General features: G+C 37.7%; 2 protein-coding genes across 2 annotated transcripts; one reads left to right on the top strand and one right to left on the bottom strand.

The window, feature by feature from the left end:
* Positions 1 to 2,520: 2,520 nt before the first annotated feature.
* Positions 2,521 to 22,374, bottom strand: LOC102703295 (DExH-box ATP-dependent RNA helicase DExH14). Its single transcript, XM_040521652.1, has 50 exons — positions 22,076 to 22,374; positions 21,917 to 21,969; positions 21,621 to 21,783; positions 21,059 to 21,503; positions 20,907 to 20,972; positions 19,686 to 19,790; positions 19,297 to 19,596; positions 18,175 to 18,291; positions 18,009 to 18,068; positions 17,789 to 17,860; positions 17,596 to 17,712; positions 17,366 to 17,527; positions 17,067 to 17,132; positions 16,840 to 16,992; positions 16,677 to 16,760; positions 16,251 to 16,325; positions 16,046 to 16,177; positions 15,913 to 15,978; positions 15,667 to 15,732; positions 15,450 to 15,572; positions 14,791 to 14,940; positions 14,177 to 14,389; positions 13,925 to 14,080; positions 13,616 to 13,840; positions 13,432 to 13,533; positions 13,246 to 13,326; positions 13,080 to 13,160; positions 12,306 to 12,359; positions 12,115 to 12,264; positions 11,919 to 12,035; positions 11,460 to 11,582; positions 11,303 to 11,392; positions 11,100 to 11,225; positions 10,926 to 10,988; positions 10,567 to 10,655; positions 9,945 to 10,035; positions 8,967 to 9,116; positions 8,693 to 8,884; positions 8,481 to 8,546; positions 8,249 to 8,404; positions 8,024 to 8,167; positions 7,590 to 7,657; positions 7,334 to 7,499; positions 7,162 to 7,224; positions 6,706 to 6,801; positions 6,449 to 6,616; positions 6,164 to 6,334; positions 5,087 to 5,233; positions 3,640 to 3,771; positions 2,521 to 2,904 (listed from the first exon to the last, which is right to left on the bottom strand). Exons 1-50 carry the CDS (start codon positions 22,180 to 22,182, stop codon positions 2,821 to 2,823), a joined length of 6,246 nt encoding a protein of 2,081 aa, XP_040377586.1. The 5' UTR covers positions 22,183 to 22,374; the 3' UTR covers positions 2,521 to 2,820.
* A 2,895-nt stretch (positions 22,375 to 25,269) lies between these two features.
* On the top strand, positions 25,270 to 27,155 carry LOC102721432. Its single transcript, XM_015834994.2, has 2 exons — positions 25,270 to 26,315; positions 26,892 to 27,155. The coding sequence occupies exon 1, from the start codon at positions 25,734 to 25,736 to the stop codon at positions 26,241 to 26,243; it is 510 nt and encodes a 169-aa protein (XP_015690480.1). The 5' UTR covers positions 25,270 to 25,733; the 3' UTR covers positions 26,244 to 26,315; positions 26,892 to 27,155.
* Positions 27,156 to 27,689: the final 534 nt, after the last annotated feature.

Consider the following 27,689-nt stretch of genomic DNA (forward strand, 5'->3'; position numbering starts at 1 on the left):
AATATTTTTTCCAATGTTAATAATCATGAAATTTTAGGTGTCATGCTAATATTAATGCATTTTTGGTGCAAGATTAATAATTATGAATTTTTGGGCAGAAGGACAATATCATATATTTTTTGGACGCATGGTTAGAACAAATGAAATTTTGGGCCAAATGACATATTCATGCATTTTCTTTCTTCAAGGTTATTACTCACGAAATTTTGGATGAAGGTTAATATTAATGAGTTTTGGGCTAAAGTCTAAAATGCAACATTTTGTGCCCAACGCTAATAATTATTAGAAGGCTAATGGCATAACAAGAAAAACACGGGAATTAGGTAGTGCACTAAGTTGATCCCAATGAATGTCAAAACACAGGAACTGCTCAATCAATTTGGAGAGTAACACGCCAAGAGGTTTGACCATACGGTAGAATTCCTTAAAACTTCTATCTATTTGGTTATTCCGGAGTTACGAAGGGCTCATTCCTTTGTTCAAAAGGAGTATGTAATTTTTTTTTCTAAAGGGTTCTTACTTACCCTCAAAACTCCTTCATTCCAAAACCCCCTGCATTTTCAGCAAGGGTTAATAACATTGAAATTATAGGCATAGTCATGTGTTTTTCAGTTGAACAATACTCGAGTAACTTGGCGTCATGAATTTTGGACCAAAAGCTACTCGATTGTTTTTGTGCCCAAGGTTAACACTCATGAGATTTTAGTCCAATGACTAATGCATATGTGCTTTTGGATGAATTCTAAAATTAATACATTTTTGGGCCTAAGATTACTAACCATAAAATTTTAGACACGAGATTAACATTCAGTTGTTTATTGGCCCAAGGGATATTATGGAAATTTTGGCGGAAATTTTGCATGGAAGGGTCATTCATGGGCTTCTAGGGCCAAAGTTAGTAATTATGAAATTTTGGTTCCAAAATAATATTCACTTAGTTTTTTTTGGCTAAAGACTAATACTCGTGTGTGATTGGGCCGAAGGTTAATGTTCTTTTATGCCTAACGTTCCCATGAAACTTTGGACCAAAGGGAAAATAGCAAATATGGTTCTAAACCAAAGGATAAAAGCTCAAAGTTAACTATCGTGAAATTTTGCGAGAGAGATAATATTTGTGCATTTTGTAGCCAAAGTTGATACTTATGAAATTATGGGCCAAAGGCAAATACTCATGTATTTTCGGGCAAGATTATTACTCTCAACGTATTTTAATAGATGATACCATTAACCTTTTAGCACGTGTTTGACCATTTGTCATATTTAAAAGTTTTGTGCAAATATATAAACAATCAAGTCAAATCAATCACAACAAAATAAATAATAATTATATATAATTTTTAAATAAGATGAATAGTCAAACGTGTGCCACAAAATCAACCATGTCATCTAAACACACACAGAGTGAGTATTTATGATTATTTTTGGCCATAATAATTAAAATAAATTGTTTAAATCCTCTTTTATTCTCTAAGTTTCACTTTTGTACTACCTTAATTTTATATATATATATATATATATATATATATATATATATTGGACCGGGTGAATGCCATTGCAACAATTTGGACTCATGTGCTCATGACATTAAGGCTATAACTATGTGCTTTTGAGCCAAGGTCTAATATTCATGAAATTTGGACCCATCGTTAGTGATCACGAATTTCGAGTAGAAGGCAATATTCACTCTTTTGGGCCCAAGGTTAAGTACTCAAGACTTTTTTTTGTCAAATACTCGTGAAATTTTATGGCGAATGCATGTTCATACATTTTGGGCTCTATCGTTTCGCAGATGCAACTGCTTATAAGCCAAAATTTAAATTTTAGAACTTAATTTTAGACTTGATTTTATGGTTTTTTTTATTATGATTTGTTTTACACATTTCGCTTTTGAGTCACTATAGACACGTATATAAAAGTTTTACCGGTAAATTATTTTTCATTTAAAAAACATATTTTCGCTTATTCCTCTAAAAAGCTTATTCCTCTAAAAAGCAAAACGATGGACTCACGGAATTTTAGGTGAAGGTTGATAATCATGTGTCCCCGCTATTCCCAAGATAAAATAATCATGCAATTTTGGACAGAAGGATGACATTTGTGTACTAGGCACAAGGTCAATAATGATGAAAAAATTAAGCAAAAACTAACATTCATGGATTTTCGCACCGTAAGGTTAATAATCATGACATTTTATGTCGGCTAATATTTTAAAATAGTTAGATTATGATAAACAGAGTTTAATACTTATGTTTAGCAGACCCGAGAAATTCGTTTTTCAACCCAACTCATGAAACGTTTGACTCCAGTGTTTCTGTGCCGAGTCATAATATTCATGTATTTTATTTAAGAAATTTTAGGTCTGAGGTTAATATTCGTAAAATTTTGGATTCAGAGCAAATATTCATGAGTTTTTAGACCCAAAGGTAACAGGCTGATATAACTTTGCAAACGAAAAATAATTTACGAATAAAACTTTTATACATATGTTCACGGAAGTCAAAGCTATAAAATAAAGTTCGATGAAAAAAATCCTCAAAATCATTTCTAAATTTAAGGTTGAAAATTTAAATTTTGGGTTATAAGCATAACACAAAGCAAAAGACGGAGGTGATAACACATAGTATCAAAAATGAGAACGAGGCCCTAAAAGAGAAAGGAAAGAAAGGGCTGCCCCCACCGTTCACAAAATTCCCCGCTCGTTACATGTCTGTAGTTCCCTAGGGCTCTTGCACTTCTGATCGACCAAATATTACAGGTGAGCATCTGCATTGCTGGGTGTTTGGCGCTACAGTAGAGGCGCATTGGTAGTCAACAAGAGCATCAGACACCATTTGCAAGATGCCCAAGTGAGTATTCCTGATCAAACCCAAGGTAGGAATCCGACACCAAAATCAGCTTCGTCTCCTGAAAAAAGAACAAGTGACTTAAAGATTAAAAAGGACCAGTGAACCATCCAAGCACATAATTTGAGCTAAACCTCCAACATTGTACGTAACTCTCCCGGTCATTTTGAAAGAGAACAGTGGCACTGAAGCTCCTAGTACAGTTGTACAGTCATTTTCATCATTGTTTACAGTCATTTTATGGCTTTAGCTTGTACACATTCATATATGTTTCTTGCAGTTAAAATTCAAGAAGCCTCAGCAAATTGACATGATAGGTTGAATTGATGATGAAAATAGTTTCAACCTGTAACTGACGGGGCAAAATTCAACCTACTCTCAGATCTGTCTATAAGCTCAAGGTTCACACAGCAATCGGACAGAGTCCACTTGAGTTTTAGATATATTTAGGAATCAGTCTATTCCTCAGGTTGAACAGTATAAATCGACCTGAAGTACTGCTAGACTCCACAGTCCACACTTTCTTAGCTCATATACAATGAAAGATGACGAATGGCAAGCCAAAAAAGGCAGTCTATTAATGATTTAGTGTCGGTTTTGTGATGCTGAAGGTTCGTTATACTAAGTTGCTAATCAGTTTGATATTGCTATTACCTAGAACTAAAAATAGACCAAAAAAGCCAAAATTTGGAATATATGTACAGGCATAGACATCAAGTCAAACAATAATAAAAATCTTTACCTTAAGCTTAGCTTAGCCTAGAAAAAACTGCACATTATGTAGTGTTATTAATACCTGGATATCAAACATCTCTGGCAATTTCATGCGAGTGTTAACCACACGATCCATAAAATTAATTCTTTTCAGACCATAGAGCTCTGAACTTTTAACGTTCCCAAGGACCAGCCACCAAGCTTCTTGTTTTGCCTACAGAATACAGTATCAAAATGCTGAGTGCAAATCAGCAGCCATTAAACATCAACAACAGATGCGACAAATTTTAGAACAGGCCAACTGACAAAAAAAAAAATTCTCCCAGGAGGAATTACAGTGAGTGAGGACAGCACATGTTAGTTTACCAGTGCATTCCAAAAGATTCTATAGATGTCAGGCATGTTAGAAATTTTGCAGAAAATATTTTTTTTGAAATTCTACAATCAAATATCCACTGCACAACTGAGACATTTTAAAACAAGTTTGTACTTCTCTTTTCAATTTAAATCCGTTTCTTTTACTTTCTTTGTACAATGTACAGATTGTCACATTTTTGCGCAGCTGCACATGATCTGCAGGGGTTTCCATACTAGAGGAACTAAGCGTAAAATTAAATAGAAAAATTTGCCACATTCAACGAGATGGATAGTAATAGGGGTTTCCATATCAGAGGAAAATACAAATGCATAGCCAGAATCCCTTATATTTTGAGAGAGGAAGTACATCATTTAGGAGCATGAAGGTTCAGAACAAACATATGCAAAACAACTTATTAGACAGCTTGTAGGTTTGGTGCAAGGCTACGAGCAAAAGTACACCTGAATTATTTTTGTACTACAGTTAATTGGAACAACTCCTGTAGCACTTGTCATCAAAACTTAAGGTAACAACATGGCAAGTTTGGCACACTAGTCGGCAGCAAGATATGTGAGATACTTTCTGATCATCATAACATATTTTGGTTTCCCAACAGGATAGTGAAGTTTGATCAAGGAATTAGTCAATACCCATAAATGAGAAACAGTCAGAAGCAAGATAACAAACTACATATATGCAAAAAGTTTCATATGGAATCATTTACTTAGATTTCCGTAACATATATCAATTTTGCAGGGTATAAGATGCAGTTTTGTTTCTTTAGAACTGTTGTGCTGAGTCAGTATTAATTTACAGTTATCAAAACTAGTTATTCTTTCAGGCATATCAGCTCACTGCACTTGCTAGGTCAACTCTTGCATAGATTTTCAAAATAGTGACCATGTTTAACTGTTGTCCTAAAATGTGTGCAGTTAAAAATCATATACACAAAAGTATTTAGGTCAGACTAAAATTATGATACACTCTTCACTATAACTACCAATTCCTATAAAAACCAGCATATAATTAGAATCGGAAACGATCAAGCATGTACATCGAAGAGGTCATCAATGTCCAAAATGACAAACAGAAAGAAAGGAGGGAGTAAGTCTGGTGCTTCACTGTGATTAGTGAACTCTGTGCATTTCATGTAATCAGCATAGTTACTTACCTTGGGGAATCTAGGGGAAAATGCTCTTGATATTGAACGGCGTGCATTTTTCATTTGCAATCTAACATTTAAAATTGGAGGCCTAGACCGTTCCCTATCATTCTGAAGCTTAAGTTTTACATCGACGCAAGGGAAATGTTGCAGATCCTGCATAACGCAAAATCCGTCATTCATGAGTTAATGATATGATAAGTGATAACATATCCATCTACAATTATGTGGATTAAAACCAATGATACTATTGTACGAAAACTTTGTTTGAGGGAAATAACTGCACGAGAAAATACAAAATGTAAAGGAAGGAGTGACACAGGGTGTTGACTTGCTACATGATATGAAAAAACTTACGATCCTGAGACATTTTTGTTATATTGTACAAAATATGCAGTAACTACAATAGTAAATACTGTAAACCTAGAAAATCTCAAGTTTTGCAAAGTACGGTTCAAATCCTGATGGTTATCAGCAGAAACAGAATTATACTGACTTCCAGAATTTACATTGCTCCTATAAGAGTATGTGACATACTGCTATGTAGTGTTCATTGGAACAATAGGATACATCCAAATTTATATGTTTTTGAAGATGATAATTCTACAAACTTCTAAAGGAAATTGAGAAAATATATGGGTACAGTTCAGGATTTAACTAGTTACTGTCCAGTGGCTGGGAAAAGCTGGTTACCAGCTCAAGGCCTTGGTCCAGTAAAGTTGGAAAAACGTCCAACAAGAAGATTTTAACCCTGGTGCAAAGCATAGGTAGGTGAACCTAACACATGATATCTTGAACAGGATTTGAATAACAGATTTGGTAGCATTCTTTTTCATTTTTAGAATATAGGAAACAATAACAGCACTACAGATTTAGCGTAGTGGTGATTTCACAGGTCACCACATTCTGGTAAGAGAAAAAGAATCTGCTCTGCTTGCATTTCCCCTTGGCTGCAGAAAAGGAGGCTCAGCAAAGAATGAAATTACAGCGATGTAATTGCAAATCATCTGTTTTCAGTTACCACTGTAAAATGCTAGTAGGAAAATAAAATCGTTCCAAATAAGGTGTGTCCAAACTCCATAGTACCTGGTATAACTCAGAAGCAGCAAATGGTTGAAGCAACCTATGTAATTCATCACGAGAGACACCTAGTAAGGCTGGCATTGTTGAAATTCCTCTGCCCTTAAGATGATCGAGAAGATTATCATTCATGGATGGTAACATCCAGAGTGATGAATCTCTCTCAAACCAGAGACCCTGACATAGTTAATGAAGTCTAGTTCAGAACAATATATCTATTTGGGACTCTGATACAGGACTAACAACAAATTGAGGCGGGAAAGAAACAAAATTTGAGACAACGAAATTGACCTGTATGATCATTTGTAGGAGATGCATACAAGTCAATGCACTTGAAAGCCATCCACTATTGGCACATATGTCAATCATAGCCTGTATGATACGTATGCTCTGATCAAGAACTGATTTCAAATCAGTGATATAGTCACTAATTGGCAATTCTGCTCTGGAGAAGTGTGCCTGAAAACAAGAAATAGAAATTAAAAAAATTAATAATCATTCACTGTGCATTAGTGCACAAATAAGATCATGAGCTCAATTCTACTTACCTGAAAAAGCAAATTTGCTTTAACATGTGGGTCATCAAGGTGTTGCTGGTCAACTGAGTATGGGACTTTTCCACAGAGGGCCCGGTTCAAATTATCCTGAACCAACAAAGATAATAAATTTTCTTATATCTTGTTTATCCAATGGATGATAGTGTTTGTGAAAGTAACTACAATCAGTTTGAAAATGAACAGATCTCTCCGATTATATCCAATGTCATTTTGGACAAGATCCGGTTAAACTTCAGAAACTGAATATAAATGTAATTTTAAAATACTTAGTTTGAAAACATAAAAATGGAATGTGTAGATTTCTCAAGGAGTATTTTCATGATATCATAACTTTATCCTAATAAAATCATGGTCAGGGTCACACCTCGAAGTGTGTAAAAGCTATATTTTTACTGGAGCGAGTGTTCAATCACACTATGGGAAAAGAAAAGTAATAGGAAAAATCACCTCGTTGTGGCGTACAGGAAGCTCGTCAAATTCTGCAGCAGCTGACAGTATGTGCACAAATGCCTAGAGAGCAATTTGGGCAATTAGTTAAATGCACATTACAAATAAACTAGCACTACAAGCAGGTTAAACTGATAAAGTTGCAAACAAATTGGACAGCACTTTTACTTACCTCTAATGATGTGTTGGGGCCTATATTTGTCCCAAACATTGAGACTGTAAGGTAACTAAGGTAATACTGTGACGCTATCTTCCCCAAAATCAAATACTTCACAGAGTGATCATCCACTTTTATGCACCCACTGTCCTCAAGATCTTCAAATGTTGTTTCCACTAGTCTATTTAGAAAATATGAGAAAGGGTTGTTTGCATGTGATAATAAACTAGCGGCAGGTGAGATCTAAGACAAAAGAAGCCATCATTCTAACCTTGAGAGGTAGGAATTCAAGATATACGTTTCAGTATCTTCCAGTCCATAGTAAGCCGGGTTAACAACCTGCCACATAGAAATCAAATGTTAGTGAGGAACCAAACAGAAAATGTAATAGATTCATATGAACATATAACTATGAGAATGAAATATTGAATAAAAGTCCTTAGTCATTTTTAGCTGAAAACTTAGCCAGACTTTAATTAGTGTGATAAGGCAGTTCATTATATCCATTGTCAGCCCTTAGCCATATGCTTTATAGCAGTGGTTCTAGTTTCAACCTTACATGATCAGCAAGGGTTTCCATGCAAATAGTCGAGTGAAAAAAAGAACACAGAGCATGCCCAAGATGATCCATCCAAAACTTTTGTTTGCTCAATGTAAGTTGTAAGGACATAAAGAATAAAGAAACAGATTGAATGGAATAAATACCAGTCTGCGGTATAGGTAAGTCCAAGTAAGATAAATAATTGCCTCCTCTTTATTACTGATAGTGCCAGAAACAATCTCTGCATTTATGTGATCATGCAAGTGCTCCCTTAGATTACTTTCGACGGGGAATGGTTCATACAGGAACTGAAATTTACAATATTCATTGTTAAAGTTCAGATAATTATGCATTAGAATCTTCCTTAGGCAGACAAACTAATACAAAACCTTCTTATAGAAGCTCTTTTTTGGTTCATGAACAAGAATAACAGCTTTTCCATGTTGGTCATATTGTGGTCGACCTGCCCGACCCATCATTTGCAGAATATCTGTGATATCATAATCAATGTATCTTTTTGTTTTGCCATCATAGTATTCGGTCCCCTACAAAAGAACTATTAAATAAGTTCCTAAGTAAATCAGAATTGAAGACAAAACAAAATATATAGCATTGTGTCACCTTAATTATGACCAGGTGAGCTGGAAGATTAACACCCCAAGCCAGTGTGCTAGTACATACCAGTACCTGGAAAAAAAACATCAAGCAACAAGAAATGATATTTAAATTATCGCAAGCATGTTGTTATCTCGGGTTGCAAGAGAAATTGCAATTATCTTAAATGTAAAGAATAGCATGTTTACAAAAAAAGAACTGCTTGACGCAAAGCAAACCTGAATCTTGTTGTTTGAAAAGAGCTCCTCAACCAAGGATCTATCTCTATCATTGAGACCTGCATGATGTAGACCTATTCCAAATTGCAGAGTATGCCTCAAATTGCTGTCAGAGACTTGTGAAAGAATCATGTCGAGAGAGTTATCTGCCATGCTTAGGAATTGCCTTGGTTTTTCATCTGATGCAGCAAGCTGCAATATAGAGTACAGTAAACTTATAAGATAGCTGTTATCCATAAATCTATTTAGTAAAAGAATCCAAAACAGCATCCACCTGGATGAGATCAAGAGCCGTAAGTCTAGTTTGCCGACGAGATGATACAAAAATCAGAACTGGTTTGTCCGGTGAATGAGTACATATTGCTGCATAAGCTGGTTTATTCATGCTATTCATTCTTGGGCAGTAGAACTTCCCAGGATATCCCTGTTGGTATAAAACAAAGGCAATATGAATCAATGATACAGGTCTTTCCCCAGGATAGGAAAACTGAAATGTAGCTATACTTTCTGCAAGTAACTGAAAGTGTCGGTCAAGCAAATACTCTGAAAAATACATTTCTCAAATGCTTGCTAGCGCGTTTGTTAATCTTAAAGAATAAAGTGATGAAAGCACAAAACTTACAAGGTGGATGCAACTAAGTCACACATCTTGCATTTTCTCAAACTAGTCACTAAGATTTGATTTGTTGATGCAAAGTTAGTCACTGATCATGCAAGGTGGGCTAATATAGCTAACTTATGCACACCCAATACTGTACACATCCATGAGTTAATAACATGCATTCTGCATTCTACTTTCCTGCAGCGAAAGGATGTTGGTTCATGTACATGTTTATCTCATGTCCGCGAAGCAACCACAAGTAATGCATAGCATTACTTGCAGCTTACAAGCATTTCACCCCACCCTCATCCATGTGAAGTGGACTCACTAGGTTAGCCTAAGTGTCATGGTTAGTGACTGGCTTTGCTCCTAAAAATCAAATATAGTGACCTGTTTGAGCAAAATGCAGCATGGACCTACTTGTACCCACCTTCTAGTCTTTTCTCTTTTCTTAAAAAGAACCATTCAAGAATATATTGAAACAAATAAAAAATCTGTTGTATGATATATGTGTAAAAACAACAGTTTGATGCATTTTCCACATAAAGTTAGCTATAGCATGGGGCAAATGGCTCTGCTAAAGAAATGTCTATGTTAGCAGTTTTTTGAGCCTGAATAGAAGCTTCAGTTAACAAGTGAAATCCTACTTACCTGGATATGCACTTCAAGAGGTACAGGCCTCACGCTGGGCTTGAAATTGAACAGACCATCCTCTCCCACGCCTAACCAATCAGCTAAATCGCTGAAGTATCGTGACAAATGGAAAGAGGTCAGCGAAAGGAAAAAAGTGCACAGTCAATACAACCAGTATTGATAAAATAAGGTTCTTAGGTCACATTTTTATATTCTCAAAAAATGTGTGGGACTCTCCTAGAACTCATATCATAATAAATTTTCAAGAGCTTGAAATTCACACCAATCCAACACAGAAATCAAGATCTACATCAATATACTTTGGTCTTGATCAGGATTACAACAACCAAGATTAACTAGCTGGATACCAATAACCACAAGTAAGGCAGTAACCAGGGGGCTGGATACCATTAATCACAAGGCAGTCCATGGAGCAAAAGTACTTGTCTGGAAGATTGTGGACATCATACATATCTATGGAACTAATTGTGTAACCACAAGTAATGCAGTCCATGGAGCAAAAATACTTGTACGGAAGATTGTGGACAGCATACAGATCTACAAAACTATTTGTGTAGAAGGAATTCTTATGTGATAGGGGATAGAGGATTGCATGCCAAAGTTTTCCTTCGTAACATACCGAGCATTGGCTAATGCTGTTGATAAACCAACAAACCGAATTGAACGTTCTGTTTGTGATGATATGTATCGCATTCTTGATACAATGACCTGAAATAAAAGGTTTCACCATGGTAAACAATTGGCAAAAAAATAACTATAAAAAATAAGCACAACATGGATGCATGTAATTCAGTAATTGAGATCAATGCAAAAGATGATAAATTACGTTACCATGAGATAAAGTTTAAGTAAATGAAGTTAATTATGGACCATAACACATGTTGCAAGCCAAAAGGAGTCAAATTAACATTATTAATGCAGCATACATTATAACTTCGGTACAAGCATATATGAAATCTTAACTTCTAGAAATGATACCTCGAGAATAGGGCCACGGTCAGCTCCAAGAAGGTGTATCTCATCCAATATCATAAGCCCAACCTATCAACAGGCTTAACAAGTTATACTAACTAAAACTGTTATGTATAATCATAAAATACAGTAAAATAACAACTCGGTAAATAGCTAACGTAGAAAGTGACAAACTCAGACCTTCATAACATAACTTCTACTATGCCAACTACGACTAATCCCATCCCACTTTTCAGGGGTAGAAATTATGATGTCAGCTGATAATAGAGCCATCATATCTGGAGTGAAGTCACCAGTCATCTCAACCTGCCAAAGCACATTTACTTGAAATAAGTTATACATATTGGTGTATTAGAGAATTAAAAGAACAGATTGCCCTTTACCATCTTCTTCCCAAGCTGAGTTACAAGACGTTGTCTCCAATCATTCATTCTTTCTCGTACTATAGCCTTTAATGGAGCGATGTAAACTACCTGAAAGAATGTACAAAATCAATTCCATAAATAATCTTAGCTTACTGTAAGAATTGAATAAACTAGCCTTCATGTCCGGTTGTGTGTTGAAAAGATGAAGCATTGCTAGTTCTGCAGAAATTGTCTTGCCACTGCCAGTTGGAGCTCCCAAAAGTACATTATTGTCGGTGTGATAGAGGACGTGGAAAGCCTGGAAAAAGAAGACAACATGGCAGCAAGTTAACGTATAAAAAGAAAATTCAAGTGGAGTCTGCATAAATTAAAATACATATGCTTGGCCATTATATAGTGAAAAAAATGCAAAGTATGAGCTTTGGTAATTTTTGCTTGATTCTAGATTTTATAGCCTTTCAGAATAAAGGATTCCACTACAGTCAATATAAGCAGGCTGGTAATTCCCAGGACAAAATTGCATTATCAAAAGCATTTAACTAGAAAGATTACGCAGTGTAATTACAATCATCTTTAGCATGCAGAACATAATATGGACAACTAAAGTGAAAGACAATTTGATTTCCAAATGAACCTGTGTCTGTATCGGATTGAAATGGGAAAATCTATATAGATCTTGATATGTCTTGTTGCCAAGAGCGCTCAATGGAAGAGGCTTCAGGTCCAAAAGTTCAGTATGAGTTATTTGTGTCTGTAAAGAACACATGCAGACCTCAGTATATGATAAGTCCAAAGAAAACATTATAGAACTACAGTAAGATGATGTTCACCTGTGGTAAGGTAAGATTATGAAAAGAAACAGTAAAGAGTGACTCTGCATGTAACCAGGAATCTGATATGGCCCTTATGTAGTACTGTGGTGGATGAGGTTCAAAGATCGGTACATTGAAAGATATCTTTGTAGGTGTTCCTCTTGCCATCTTCTTCGTTAGCGTGAACAACTCGGAATGAATAGTATCATCTTCTTCGTTAGCGTGAACAACTCGGAATGATAAATAGTATCATTTTCAGAATCCTGGAAAATCAAAGCTGAATGTTATAACCCACGCACTTTCCTAGATCACTTGGTGGTAAATGCATTAAGGAGTAATGCATGGTTGCAAATACACTATATATATGCTTCGTATATTCTCCACTACTTAAGAACAAAAGTTGGTGGTTATGATACTTCTAGCCCTCTATACCATCACCATTCTGGATGTAACTACCTACCGTGGATTATTGGCAGATTTTTTTTTTTTGGGGGGGGGGGGGGGGTTGGATCATATTATCTATCGATCCTAAGTGACTCCATCTATATAGTTTTTAGTTTCAAAATAATAGTTTTGCCTTTTCTGCACTCAGAATCTGTGATACATTTATGATTTATTGATATTTATTGTGACCCACAACATTGTGTTAGCTTTTAGTATAGCCGCATGAGTGATACAGTTAATGTACAAGGTTTCTGAATTCAGAGAAAGATGGTGAGATTTATAACTGTCTCTGGAGTTACTAATTTACTCAGTGAATCAATATCACTGTCAGATATAGTCGGAATCCTCAAAACATTCATACCAAACAATGATCTCTAACAATACTGAACAGAGGCAACACAAAAGTGATCTCTAACAAGACTGCAAAAGAATATTACATTGAAACAATAAGGCAATCAAAATGGTGGAAGATACATGGTGCTACATCTCTAAAATGGAGTGGCAGGTACATTAACATTATTATATGTAAAGTAACACACCTCAACAATAATCAACCATCGCAGTGACATGCCATGGTGACGATCTCTCCACACAAATTCAGGAGTTATAAGAAGGTCCACCTACAAAGCAAGAGTTACAGCAGGCATAAATAACTTAAGTAATTTGGTATTTCTTTCAGAGTAACTAATTAGCTCTAGCTCTTACTTTAAGAACAGTCCTGGTGATTGGGCTCACAGAAGCAGATAAGTTGACATATGGAAAGTATCCAACATATTGTTTAACCACCTTCAGCAAAAGAAGGTAAATTTCACTAGTCAGTACATTTCAGTAATTACAGTATTCAAATTAACCTTACAAGTTACAGGTATCATTTGTTAAGACAAGGCACACCTTTCCTAGATGAGAGAAACGGATCAGAGCTCCGATATCATTTTCTTCCATCTCATAAAGACGATCCAGATCAACATTTTTTTCCTCGAGTCTTTTGCATATCTAATTCAGAGAAAATAAAAAGAATATTAGCAAACAAATAAAAATGCAAATTAGTGGTCAGCAGCAGTAACACATAGCAAACCTCATTGGAAAGGTCCCTATCAAACTGCCGAAGCGGATGTTGATGGGGCCATACTTTGCGGTCAACACCCTTGCAGTACTCTAATAACAAGGATGTCATTTCAGACCACCCTCGGCGCAGACAAATTTCAAATAATGCCCTCATAATGCGAGCCAAGCTTTGACTAATGTATTGAGCATCAGAGTGCAAAGAGGAGCTATCAATTAGTGCACGTGATATGTAAACCTGCAAAATTGATACAAGTGCCCAGTTAAAGGAAATTGTTAGACTCAAGACTTATTGCAAAAACAACAGTTCCACGATAGATACCTGTATGAGAATTGAAATTTTCCCATGTTTGTCAGTTGGTCCTCCCTTAATATCATGTGGGCATGCATTCCTAAAAAGGGATTCTAGTTCATCTTGTTCTTCTTCTCTTACTACAATATTTTCAAATTCAGAGGAATGGGCCACCATATTAATCACCTGAGGGAGTATCCAGAAATGTTAGTGCAACCTCACCAGCATCACCCCCCTCACACACGCGCGCGCGCGCACACAAAAAAAGACAACCATTATTACCTCACTCTCGTTCATGTGGCGCCGAAGCATCTCATTGTAAGTCTCAACACTGGAGTACTGAAGGTAAAAGTGGCTTGCAATTCGACCAAGTTCTGTGCAGTAAAAGTTGCCACTCTTTTCATCATACCGCATCATCTTGGCCTTGTCTAGTGCACGTGCAGCATCAATAATAAACGCTCTTTGCTTGGCACCCAAGGAAGGATCTCCAATAACCTTGACATATATGAGAGTGGAGTTGATAAAGGTTAGAGTTAGATTTGAAACCAGAACATGAGTATCACTTGTGCAATGAAGCACCATAAAAAAGACAGTAATCTTGCTTGCACATGATAGAAATGATCATTAGTAAAATACAGAGAATATGCCATACTTTCAAAAGTGCAGGTGCTAATGCACAATAAAAGCTACTTCCTCCGTTTCACAATGTAAGACTTTCTAGTCTTACCTAGATTCATATAGATGCTAATGAATCTAGACAAAACTAGAAAGTCTTACAATATGAAACGGAGGTAGTACTATACAACACTGCATTCAACTCGCACTACAAAATACATACTTTCCAGAATAAGTGCAACATCATTTGCATCGAAGATGTGAAGGGAAGAAAAGGATACCTCTTCCCAAGCTATCCCATACACCAGAGGATTAGTCTTCATCCTTATAAATAAGTATGTATAGCCAAGCCAGGCACATGCCTCCCTGACATTTGTTACAGTGCCCAAGGCAACCTCAGCATTCAAATTATCTTTCAAAGATCCAAGGAACTGCAGGATGAACATGGCCACAAATAATCAAATTCAAACCAAATTGAAAGAACATACAACATCAACCAACTGACCACCAGCCAAGACTAAGAAGCAAAGGAAGGAAAGAGAACTACAAGATGCATCTCCAAATGTATACACAGGCCTTATGAGTACATGCATATCCTACCCATCTGAAGTGCTTATGTATTTGTGCCAAAGACATTACAATGAATCTGATTAATTTGGATATTAAAAGTTCACAGTAATCTTAAAGCCCATTTGTCAGTGAGGGTAGTGCATTTACCCACATGTACATGTGGATCCACAAAACTGCAACTTTTTCAAGGCTTCACAAACAATCTTAAGAAGAAACTGCCATGATAAACAAAAATGGGACTAGTCCAGAACCTATTGGGCAATCCTCTTGAATCTATTATTTACCCAATAGCTGAACTGATATAAAGTTTGACTGATGTTTTCCACATCCTTATTTCAATGCTCTCAGTATCAAAAAGTCATTTGCTAACCTGGCTTTCTATTGGAAGCTGACTTGTTAATAACCGTAAGTAGTAAGCCAATTTGTCATGTGTTGTGATAATAATTCCTTCACCGCTTTTGTCAAACTGTGGTCGTCCAGCACGCCCAAAGATCTAATAAGAAATAAAATTAACATTAGAGACATAGACTGTTAGATAGCTAGAAATGAATATATCATACCAGAACAATGTAAGTTCAAAGAGGTACCTGCATCACATCGAGCATCCCCAAATCTCGCCATCCACCAGCTTTAGGATCATATAGTTGTGTTCCCTGTTTGTGGGGTATGCTATATTTAGTGTTTCATTTATACTCAACTGAAACGAATTCTAATACTGATATATGGATTAACAGTATATTACAGTTTACCAATATTCAGTCACAAAAGTAATCATAATAGATTGGATATTTTTGTTGCACGTCTTTTTTTGAAATCAAAAGGCAGATACTGACCTTTATAACAACTGTATGAGCTGGTAAGTTCACTCCCCAAGCCAATGTTGCGGTACAAACAAGGACCTAAAACAGAAATATGTTACAACCCTTGTCAAAACTGTTGGTTGCCAAAAAACAATAGTAAGCTTACTTTCAGGAGCCCATCTGCAAACAAGCGCTCCATCAAACTTCTATCAGATCGAATCATTCCAGCATTATGGATACCAAAACCAGATTCAAAAAATTCTGCAACTTCACGACTTTTGGCTTTACTAACATCTTTCTGCAACCAAAAGACTAATTGAATAAAGACTAATAGATTCAAGTTAACACTAAAAATAAAGGTAAGATCATACCTTGATTAATGCATATTGGGGATGCTCTGCACATGAAAATAACTCCAATTCCCCTGCATTTGCAGCTAGGTCGATCTGCATAGCATGCAAACAGAATTAGAAACCAGAATAGTCCAATGAATAAACATATAAACACAGCACATTTGAAACTTCAAAACGTGAGTCCAGAACCATTTGCTGCATACAATCTTCAACAAGGAAACTTAAGGCCTGCCAACTGTTCTCTAACAATATAGAAATATGGTATCCTAACACTTGATAAATAGTAATATCCACTTGACAAACAGTCACTCTTTTAGATAATGGAATTACTTGATAAACAGTAATATCCGGCACATAGAAAGAAAATGAAAAAAGGAAAACATCATTATAGTAGTTCTTTAGAGCAATAGACAATGTCTCACTAAAGAGTAGTATGTAGCTTACCAATGTTCTAGCAGTTTTCCCTGTATCCTTACGAGTATGAACAAAAACCAATGCTTGGTGACCTTGCTTAATGGACTCCACAACCTATTAAATATAACACAGAAAAATAAAGAAAGGTATGATGCAGAAATCCATAGGGGGACCATGACATAAAAAAGGAGACCTTCTCATAGCACAACGTATTGAATAGTTCGGTTTTCTTGACGTAATCCCGTTCACTGATTCCAATATACTGTTGAGCAAGAGGAACTGGACGGTAACTCGAATCAAAAAAGAAAAGACCAGTATCTGGATTAACCCGCAAAAATTGTGCAACCTGAAATGCAAATTTCATGGCATCAGTAATTTGCAATTCAGGTATCATCATACAAGGAATTTAAGATAACAGACCTCCAAGTAAGTGGGCAGGGTAGCTGATAGGCCAACAATGCGAATCATTGATTGCATAGACTCAACCTGTAAGATTCAGAATATTCATGATTATGAATCAAGGGTAAAAGACAAGATTTAAACAAGAGCATACATGATCTTAAAGACTTAAAAATCATATGGATGTGTAACAAATTTCAGCATATCCATCTTAACAGCCTCAAGTTCTTTTACAAATCATTCAAGTTTAAGCATAAGTACCCTTTCCATATCAAAAGGAAAAGGAGAAATGGCTCCTTAAAAAAAGGTAAAAAACTGACCTGCCGAAGGGTCCGGGCAACTAGTGCCTCAATGACTGAACCTCTATCATCATTTAGCAAGTGCACCTCATCAATGATTATAAGCTTCACCAACATTGACAGTGACATGTCACTGCTTTTCCGTGTAATGACATCCCACTTCTCAGGAGTAGTCACTATCATCTATGGAAAGCACCAAATATACAGCTCAGACCTGCAACCGAGAAGAATGAAAGCAAGTAAGAACATACCTGTGTTTCTTCGATCTCATTTTTGGTCAATTGCATGTCTCCTGTAAGTTCTCTAACAACCAAGTTCAACGGAGATAATCGGCGACTGAATGTGGATGTTACCTCCGCAGCCAAAGCCTAGATAACACAATTTGCAAAAAGTGAAACAACAATCAGAACATTCAACAATAACAGAGAACAGGGAGAAGAATACCTTCATAGGGGCAACATAGACTATTTTGAACTCGTTTTTATGCAAAACACCATCTCTAAAGTGTTGTTTGACCTGTAAAAGAAGTGTCCAACCCAATATTTTCTCAATTATATGATTATTAACAAGCAGATGAAAGTCAGGGCGGAGGGGGGAGGTAGAATTAGCAGCTTGTAGAATTTGGTTCAGCTTTTCCAGGTTCTGCCAATGTGGCAATGTATACCTCATGAAGAACTGCAATCATTGCAATATTTGTTTTGCCAGCACCTGTTGGAGCACAAACCTGGAAATTGATGCAAGTTAGCTATGATAACAAAATTACATGTAGTGGCACAAATCTAGTATTTAGAAAAAGGTCCAATTGCATGGTTAGCGGACTTGTTACGCACTAGAATGTTCTCATTGGTGTAGTATGTAGCTTGAAAAATGCGACTCTGAACACGGTTGAGTGACTTGTATCCCTGGAAAGCAGCTTGGGCGAGTTCATCCAGCTCTCCTATTTCAATCTGGCAAAGACAAAAGAATTCCATAGTTATCAACAAAAAGACACCACTATTGGCGTGCAATCAGCTATTAAGATATGCTTATTCTAATTAGTTTATTAGATTGGTGCAAGTGAAACCATTTTGCCTAGCAAATTAAAAAGGAAAGAGAAAGACTGTACTATTGCACGCATGCAAAATGTGGATTTTCGTCGACAGATTATAGCAGCAGGTTAGAAAAAGAAAACTGTGAAGCAACTCGATCCCTTCAGTCCTTCACCAGCAGATAGGGTGTGCTCAAACTTCAAACCAGTTTCATGTGGCTGGCTGACCCATGAACCCTGACCTGAAGTAGCTTGCATCTGAGAGTAGTTACCCTAGAGCAAAACTGCATGTGTGGTGGCCAACCCATTCAGGCTATGATGTATATATAATCTTATTACTTGGTGCTTACTCCGTTCCAAAATAAGTTTTTCTAGTTCAATTTTGAACTAGAAAGATGAAACTTATTTTGGGATGGAAGGAGTATTCATTATCCACATTCTAAACACTCGGTCTGGGTCAAAGAGTAGAAGATTGATATAAGTAAAGAAAAGATCAATTATGCCTATGGGCAATCGTCTTAAAATGTCTAATCCTTAGAGGAGTTGGGGGTGAGGGTATGTTCTACACCCATCCTACCCTCAAGATCTTTTGTGGTTAGATATATGAGGGCATGTGTGAGTTATTTGTGATACCTTATGCATTAAAATGAATTCCTTGCATATGGGTGTATTTAGATATTTGGTTGATCTCATATGGTCATGTGTATAATATTAGAGTTGAGAACTTCTTTTTGCATTTTTAACTCTAGAAATTACAGCATATTTTTGGGCATCCAGCACCACACATGGCCATGTTGCTACTAATTATAATGCAGAGTAGTCCTGCTTCAGTGGATCCTTTTAATGTAATACGGAGCTGCAGCTTCTTCAGATCAATTAAAAAAACATGTGCATAGGCAAACGGAGGATAAGACCACAGATGTACCAGCTTCTCATTGGGTTTCAATGGTGCCGTTGGGGTTGGTGGAATTTTCACTTCTTCATACCCCTTCATATGTTTCCTTGTGGTCCCTTGAGGAAGAGAAGTTATTGTAAAACTGTTTGCCCCTTCTCCAGTCCCAATCACATCATCAAATGGCTGCTTTCTTTCACTCGCCAGGAGAAGGGATGAGAAATCATCAGAAAAAATATCATTCATTCCAGTTTCTGCACCACGCTTGCCACGTTTTTCCTCTTTCCTCCTAATCTTATCAAGCTGGCGTTCATATTCTGTTTGTACTGTTACCTGGAGGCACAATATGAGAAAGGGCATTAACTTTTGGATATCTACAGCATCTGAAGATGGCAAGCAATCATAATAATAGATTGGCATACTTGTGTGCCATATGTTGGCATCTTTGGTTGATTACTTGAAGACGTTCTTTCTGATTTTAATATCATCAATCCATGCTGAATTGCATCCACTAACTCTTTCCTATGCTGCAGAGCATGACATGATGACATGAAAAGATTATTATCATGATACACGAATGAAATCCACTATGTATTAATGAGCTGAACTATATACATATTTGCAATCTTGAAAGGAGATCTTTAACTCCAAAAATGGAAAATGTGCTAATCAATCAGGAAGAGCCCACAGGAAATGATTGCATCGTGACCATTCACTAAACACTATTACATTTCCTAATGATCATTAAACCATCAGATGCTGGTAAAGTTTTTTTTTTTTGACACACACATATAGTATTAGACACCCACAATTTTTAGACAACTAGACAAGTAAGCATTACATTTGTGATGTCCAAGAGTCCAAAATTCACAGCATCAATAAGGCTTAAGGTAGCCCTCTAGCACTCAACTTTATGTTTGGGAAATGGATAGTTTTCTTGTTGCATTAACTTTGTGTTTACTATATTTCTAATTGCAACCCCTAAACAGTTCTGAATGTTGACCACACCATAGCATTTGAACATATGGCCAATTAGTAGGTTTTAGTGATGCTATCACATGATTTGCACCAGTAAAATGAGTTCTGGAATTAGTCTGTTTATATGCCTTACTTCCTAGATAGGTTGCATAAGATGGCTAGGGAATTAGGGTGAGGGAGAGGATGCAATGGCATGCTCGCCCTCTTAATTGAGGCTAGCCCTCTTAATTGAGGCTACAACCTAACCTTTATTTATTTAAATTAAACTTCTGCTGACTAAATTGACTCAACCAATCTCCTTTTATAAGTGTGACAGTTAACAACCTCCTAACTTATCTCATACAAACTCTAGCTTATCTCTAACACATATCTAAATTATCTGAACCAACAAACCTGAAACCAAAAACAACTCGACTCGACCACTTGTAGCCGTCGTGGACTTCCTCTGGCGCTGAAATGTTCTACCAACAATTGAGTCCACAACATTGCAGAATACTGGACTAAGTGACAATTACTAGTAACATCTAGCTGAATGACACTACAATTACAACAATTGAAGGTTATCTCAGAAACCTTTTTTTTTTTGCTATTTTATCCCTTTATCATGTATGAAGAACATGAAAAATAAACTGTATGTGGAAAGTAAAATGGTCTTCCACTCTTACCGAAAGGAGATCTTGAACGGTTTCAAATGAAGCATCACCAACAAGGTCCAACAGTTCACCAGCTATCTGCAAAATGGTGCTATTAGATAATTATATCATTATGGCAACAAAAGTAAAAAAATAAAAGCAGTTTACTCCAGGACATTACAAACCTCATCACCAGCTTTATTAGATATGAGCACTCTGCACAAAGCCTTTGCGAGTTCATCTCCTGAGAGGACTGAGCCACCACTTCTAGTTATCAGATCGCACTGATCCTTTAGCCACCTCAAATTCACATAAACCCCAGGAGACATTGAATTAAAACTTGTGGATGTGCTGCCGACATCATATTGATCATGTGCAGATGGTTTGGAGCTCAATCCATCACTTCCTAAGGGTAGGACATCATCAAGGGAAACGTCAACAACGAAACGAGAGGGTGGCTTGAAATCAAAGCTTGCACCAAATTCACTCGTAACATTTTCATCTGCATTTCTCTGAACAAGCTCTTGGCCTCTTGCCCGTTGAAGGGAACGGAGCATCTGGGCTAACTGAGCTAGCTTCTTTAGAAGAGAGTCTTGCACACTGTAACCCACAAGGTTCTCCAATTCATTCCTGAGGAGACAAGCACATCTTAAGTATTGGATATCCAAAAAAAAAAAAAAGCTAAACCATTTACATGAAATCATCAATTGGACAGAGAAGATTGAATCATGACATGTGCTCTGCTACCTTTTGCGAAGGACATCCTCGCTAGACTCTGTATCATCGCCAGCAAACAAGGCATACGCAGCTGGGGCAACTTGCTGAAGCTCTTCAGACACGACCTCCCCATTCAACAACTCCACCACGGCGCCGAGGAATTGCTTGTACGCCTGGCGCACATCACTGGGAGCTGCAGAACGAGGAGGCAGCAACCGCAACCGGTTATTACCATACCAGAATCAGAAGCGCCCGTGCGCTGCGCAAAGCAAAGCAACAAAAAAAAACGAACACAACAGCTAGGGGGGTTTCCTGGAGGCGTTTACCATCGTCCCAGTCGGGCACGATCTTCCGTGCGAGCTCCCACTCATCGCGCGGCCTGCGGGGACAAGAGGCGACGCGAAATCGTTAGGTTTTGTCCCCCGCAGCGATCGGAATTTGGGGACGGCGAATGTGGAGAGAGAGAGAGAGAGAGAGAGATAAACCTCGGGAGCGCGAGGGATTGGAGCGCGGACTTGCGGAGGAGGTAGGCCTGGTCGGCGTCGTAGTGGCCGCGGAGCGCGCTCGTCAGGCGCGGGAGCGGCGCGAGCATGTCGGCGTGCCGGCAGCGCGAGGGTCTTGGAGGAGGAGCGGCGATCGGATTCTCTCGGCGCGGTTCGGTTGGGGATGGTGGCGGTTTGGATGGCCTGGCCGCCGCCAAGGCACTCCTTTCCTTGCCGCGCTAAGCTTGCCGGCTACGAAAGCGCCGGAGGCGTCGCGGCGGCGGGCTGGTGGTGGGCCGGAGTCTCCGACTGAGCATTTTCACAGGCTCTCAGCAGCTTCTCAAAGTTTAGTGATCGTGCATATTACATAGGATGATTGTAATTATTTACGTATATTCTATTAATATTTTATAGCTAACTTTTTATATTTTATTATGTTCTTTCCTCTCGAGATTAAAAGGTGAGATATGGTATTTAGAGTTTCTCACTTCTCACTCTATTGGTTAAGATGGAATAAAGTGATTTCTAGAGTAACATTTTCTCCCACGGACAATATTTTCATAATAGAATATGAGTTGGGAATGCTTTTACCGGTGTTTCGTGGATACTGTAGTTATTTTTCATTGAGCCATATTTCTCTTGTTGTTAGAGCATCTGCAATAGATGTCTAAAATTGATCCTTAAATTTTAAATTTTGAAAATTGGACTAAAAACATAGTTCCAACATGTTCCTAAGTATACTCCTAATATTTACGCGGGCCTAAAATCAGCTATCACGCATCGTGAAATTTGGGTAGAAATATGTGCTCCCAATACAAGTTATTTATTTAGTTTTGTGCTATGGAGGAGGGTGTAAATTTTATGCCGAATATTTTTTTTGATAGACCCAATATACAGTTTTAGGGAGTAACATATGTATGGTATGCATGGTATTTGGATTGTGTTTTTCTAGATAAAAGATTATCTAAGTTTTTATAGCTATTTAATGGTACAAATGATGAAATTCACTACTATAGAAGTGAAGTCTATTTTAGAAATGCAATATGATGAATTTATATAGACTTTTTGTAAGTAGGAGTTAAAAAAACGTACGTGCAAAAACTGATAAATAATAATGGGTTCATGTTGCGCTCCCTATGTCCATATGTCACCAGCTTTATTGTCGGTTGCCATATGTGTTAGCTCATGCCCAGAGAAATGTGATTGTTTTGTTCTTGGTTGAGATATACTTCCCAGTGATAGCCAACTCCAAAGCTTCTTTGTTTAGTGCTAAAATAGGAAATTTAATGTTAACATGTCGCCTGAGTTTATAATGGCTTCTCTGTCAGAGCATTTACAATACAATGACTATGATGGTTTTTATAGAATCAAATGAATTGTCACATAGGATAAAGGATGATGTGACAAGTGAGTTAATAAAGATCGAGAAAGAAATCATGTCTTAAGAAATCATGTCTTACATGAGACATGGTCTCTACATAACATTCCAGACATTATGAGAGATGGGTAACATTAAATTTATATATAAATTAGTAGTATTTGAATGGTAAGAGTGATGTTTGGTACTAGTTTCTTTATGACACAGAGCGCATAGAAACATAACAAGTGTCTTGCATAAGAATTGCTCTCAGGTTATGTTAACTTAAGGACTTTCGGTCAATGTTCATATTGTCTAAGAAAATTGTCTATGTGTGTGAATATATACATAATCAACACCACAAACATTTGTCATCATGGTGCGCCGCCATTGAGGTGATATGCACATCTTCATGTGCTGTTAGATGATTCCACTCCATCGTCGCAAAAAAGTCTAAAGCCCCAGCATCGGTTCCCTGGCACCAAAGATAGAACGGTTAGGATGGACTTCACCCCTCCTTACATAAACTTTCATATATTAGAGTTTCTCTAAATTAAAAATCATCTTACTAATTATAGAATTTTTATATGTTAGAAATTGCACTTTCAATTAGAAACAAGACAAAAACTTTCTATATATTATAGACTTTATATAAAAAGACAAATATATAAATTTATCGATTACAAACTTTCTATAAATATGCACTACATACCTTTTGAATCACAGTCTATTCATACCACCAGTGTGGCTAGTGCAGCAGTATAAAATGCTACGAAACACTGTTAGAACATCAACAACGGCGCCAATACAATGGATTTTGCGTTCATCATCACGTCGCAACCGCACTCATCGTCAAATCGATAAAGACTCTGCACCACTATTATCAGACACCTAAACAACCAAATTACTAACAATAACATCAAAGATAAACATGTAATAAATAGGAATAAATATTTGGGGTTCTATAAACATTGGGTTGACATCATCATTTTATATGAATTAAATAATTTCCTTGATTTGTCAAATAATATATTATTATAAAATATTTTTTAATCACTGAAGGACATGTGCACCTCCTGATAATAACAAATGAGAAACAACCAGTGAAACATCACTAATAATTTCATTTTGTTAAAAGCTACATGATATATATTTTTAACCGAAAAGAACTAATGTTATCAATATTTGCTATGTATTGTACAATCAATTAATATTTAATTTAAATATTTTTTATGTAACACAAGGAGAGACAATAAAATTTATTTTTAAACTCATAAAAATATATACTTCAAATTATGTATCGTTTTAGAGTTGCACAATTGTTTTGCTCGTTTGATATATACAAATGTCAATATTTTTTTTATTATAAGGAGACAAAAAAACTGTATGGGTTATGACCCTATAAGATAACTTTCATTAAACTTAACTTTACAAACTTTAAATTTTGTGCTAATATTAGATTATTTAAATAACTTCTTTAATTAAATTTCTCCTTTCAATGTTTAAATTTGATCGTGTAATGATTCTGAAACAAGTGTATCAATTTGCCGTGCAATTTTTCTAAAATTACTTTACAAACTTAAAACCTTACAATTATAATGTATGTCAAGCTATAATTAACTATGTAAAATTACAACACACATTACTAACGGGGAATTCACTGCTATTTTATTATTTAGATAATCCTATTAACAAACGCTTGTTAGATAAGCTTGATTTATACAATTGCTTTTAAAATAGTTTATGATAACACATTTGTATTACTTAATTAAGCCATAAAATTAATACAAAAGTATATATGTCGATCAACGTAGGGATCGAAAATGTCCATAATACAAAAGTAGATGGAAGGCGCAAAAATGGCGTATGACCAAAATCCCCCTCCTCCCTCAATCCTCTCCGTCTCGTGGTCTCCCCTTCCTCCGATCTGCGCCGCCACCAGCCGGAGCTCCTCGCGCGCGCTGCCGCCAGCGAGAACGCAACGCACGCGTGCGTCGGTCAGGTGGCCACGGTGCTGACGCCATCCTCTCCTCTCCAGCTCTCCTCTCCTTCCCGACTCTGCCCGAGCCTCCATCTCGCTGTGCAGTATTGCCCGGGCGGCGAGGAGGGTTTTGGAGCCAGGGCCGCGCGCCGAACTCCGCCCCACCTGCCTCCATCCTTGGCCCGGATCGAATCGGTATACCTCGTTGTTTCCTTTCCTCTCCCACACCCTTCCTTCCGACGACGAGGCGACGAGTTTTTCCTTCTTCTGGACTCGAGTGATTTCTGAGCATAAGGGGGGCCGGCCAACTCAACTAGTCTACTATGGAGTCAGTGGAGCTAGAGTGCGGCGACATCTCTGCTTCCCAGGAAGAACTCCTCGCCCGCTCCTCCTTCCTCAATGGCGGTGACGATGATGAGGTCTTCAGCACGCCTCCCACAACTCAAGAGGACGCCATCACCATGTGCACCCTCCCCTTCACCCAGTCCCCAGCACCATCACCATCACCAGCTCCAGCTCCTGAACCTGAACCTGCAGCCACTCCTCGCACCATCCCTGTGTGCAGCAGTTCCTCGGAGGATGGCGGCCAAGACGATGAGATGGGCGACGCCGTCAAGCAGCGGCGCAGGCTCGGGGTTTGCAAGAGAAAGGTGAGGGGTGCCCGGATCAGGACCCCAACGCCAAGCCCTAATCGCGCCGCCGCTGAAGTGGAGGAGCACAGGAACGATGATCCTCTACACAAGGCGGTTCTCATGATTCCCACGAGGGATTGCACTCCTGGCATCATTCCTGTCGACCTGCTCGCCCTTGCTCGCCAGCGAGGCCTCTTCTAGCCTGACGAGTGACGACGCTGCTGATGGACCGTGCTATGCCATTTGCCAGCCATTCGACTACTGAATTCTGGGGTCAGGTCACACTATCTCCTTCCCCAGTTTATCTTTGCCTTTGAGGGCTCAACTTTCTTTACTTGTCAAATTATACCAAAGGCACTGAGTTGGTCTAAATGTAACGAGGCTGTCAGGATTTCTGAATTTCACCGCTTTGGCTGTTCAGTAGTGTAGTTACATGGACAATCAGATGATTCAGATTTGCTTTGGTCATTCAGTCATGAATCATACGAACTTGCCCAATGCCCACAAATATCATTGGTGAATGGTGATACATTATCCAATGCGTTGGAGTCTTGGAGACTTCTTGTGCTTCCTTGCGCTGCACTTACCATTTCACATTTTCACTATCACAGTACTCGTGCAGCTTGGTAGTGTTTCTGTTGTCTTGTGCACCTAGACATGAGCTTGTTTCAGACTTTGTTAGTGCATAAGAAACTGAGAACAGCTATGACAGAGCAAAATAGCAAATACATGGTCCAGAGCATTATTGTTTCTGTTTTTTGTTTGTACGCAAGTTAATGCATTCCTGGCGGCTGCATTTTGTATTTATTTGCTCTGTTTTTTCTCGAGTTGGTCAACAAATCCTTTCAGGTCAAGAAGGATCGACATTCTCATTCGGGCTAAGAACTAAGAAGGATTGACGCCAGGACAATAGAGAATTTGACAAAATAGGGAACCTTGCACCCTTGTACTGTACATGTATTTACCACATTTTCATTGTGTATTTCTTCTGCTTGTTTTTGTGATCACTGTATACTCTTCCATCGTGATGTGCTGTGTTCAAGCTATGTTAATATGTTATGGTTGAATTTGATATATCATCATAGAACCAGTGTACATAATGAGATGCCATTATTCTGGGTGATTAGATGCTTTTTATCTTTTTAGCCTAACCGGTCTGGCCGATGACATGCTGAAACATCATATATGACCGAGGCTGCGTTCGGGAGGAGTTTGGAAGAGGGTCAGTTATATTAGTACATAATTAATTAATTATTAATTATAAAAAATAAAATAGATTAATATGATTTTTTAAAACAATTTTTCTATAAAAAAATTTTGTAAAAAATATATTGTTTAGCAGTTTGCAAAACATGTGCGTGAAAAATGAGACAATTTGTATAAGTTACCTATCAGCCGAACGCGGCCTGATTATTTTGGACAATCTCGGCCCATAAACATGAATAGGCCAGATCTCGGCCCACCAGAATCCTCACCGTGCGACCAATAAAAAGTGCACCAACAGCGGTCAAATGTTCCGGTGCATTGCAAGTGCTACACCCAGCTCCTATGACACCACGGCCCCACCTCCGCCCGGCCCCACACGCACAGTGAATCCGGGATAAGCACGTCGCTGCCACTGTAACAGTGCTCTAACGGCGTTAGTTC

The sequence above is a fragment of the Oryza brachyantha genome, chromosome 3, assembly GCF_000231095.2.
Source record: "Oryza brachyantha chromosome 3, ObraRS2, whole genome shotgun sequence".
In the NCBI taxonomy this organism is placed as follows: Eukaryota; Viridiplantae; Streptophyta; class Magnoliopsida; order Poales; family Poaceae; genus Oryza; species Oryza brachyantha.

Bases quoted from the DNA above. Each gene is read 5' to 3' on its own strand.
- LOC102703295 (XM_040521652.1), bottom strand. From the start codon at position 22,182: ATGCTCGCGCCGCTCCCGCGCCTGACGAGCGCGCTCCGCGGCCACTAC. The intron at 18,292-19,296 runs GTACATCTGTGG...TGTCTTTGCCAG, and splicing joins TGAAACCCAATGAGAAGCTG to ATTGAAATAGGAGAGCTGGA. The intron at 14,081-14,176 runs GTAATAATGGTT...ATACTCCCTCAG, and splicing joins GCCACATGAACGAGAGTGAG to GTGATTAATATGGTGGCCCA.
- LOC102721432 (XM_015834994.2), top strand. From the start codon at position 25,734: ATGGAGTCAGTGGAGCTAGAGTGCGGCGACATCTCTGCTTCCCAGGAA.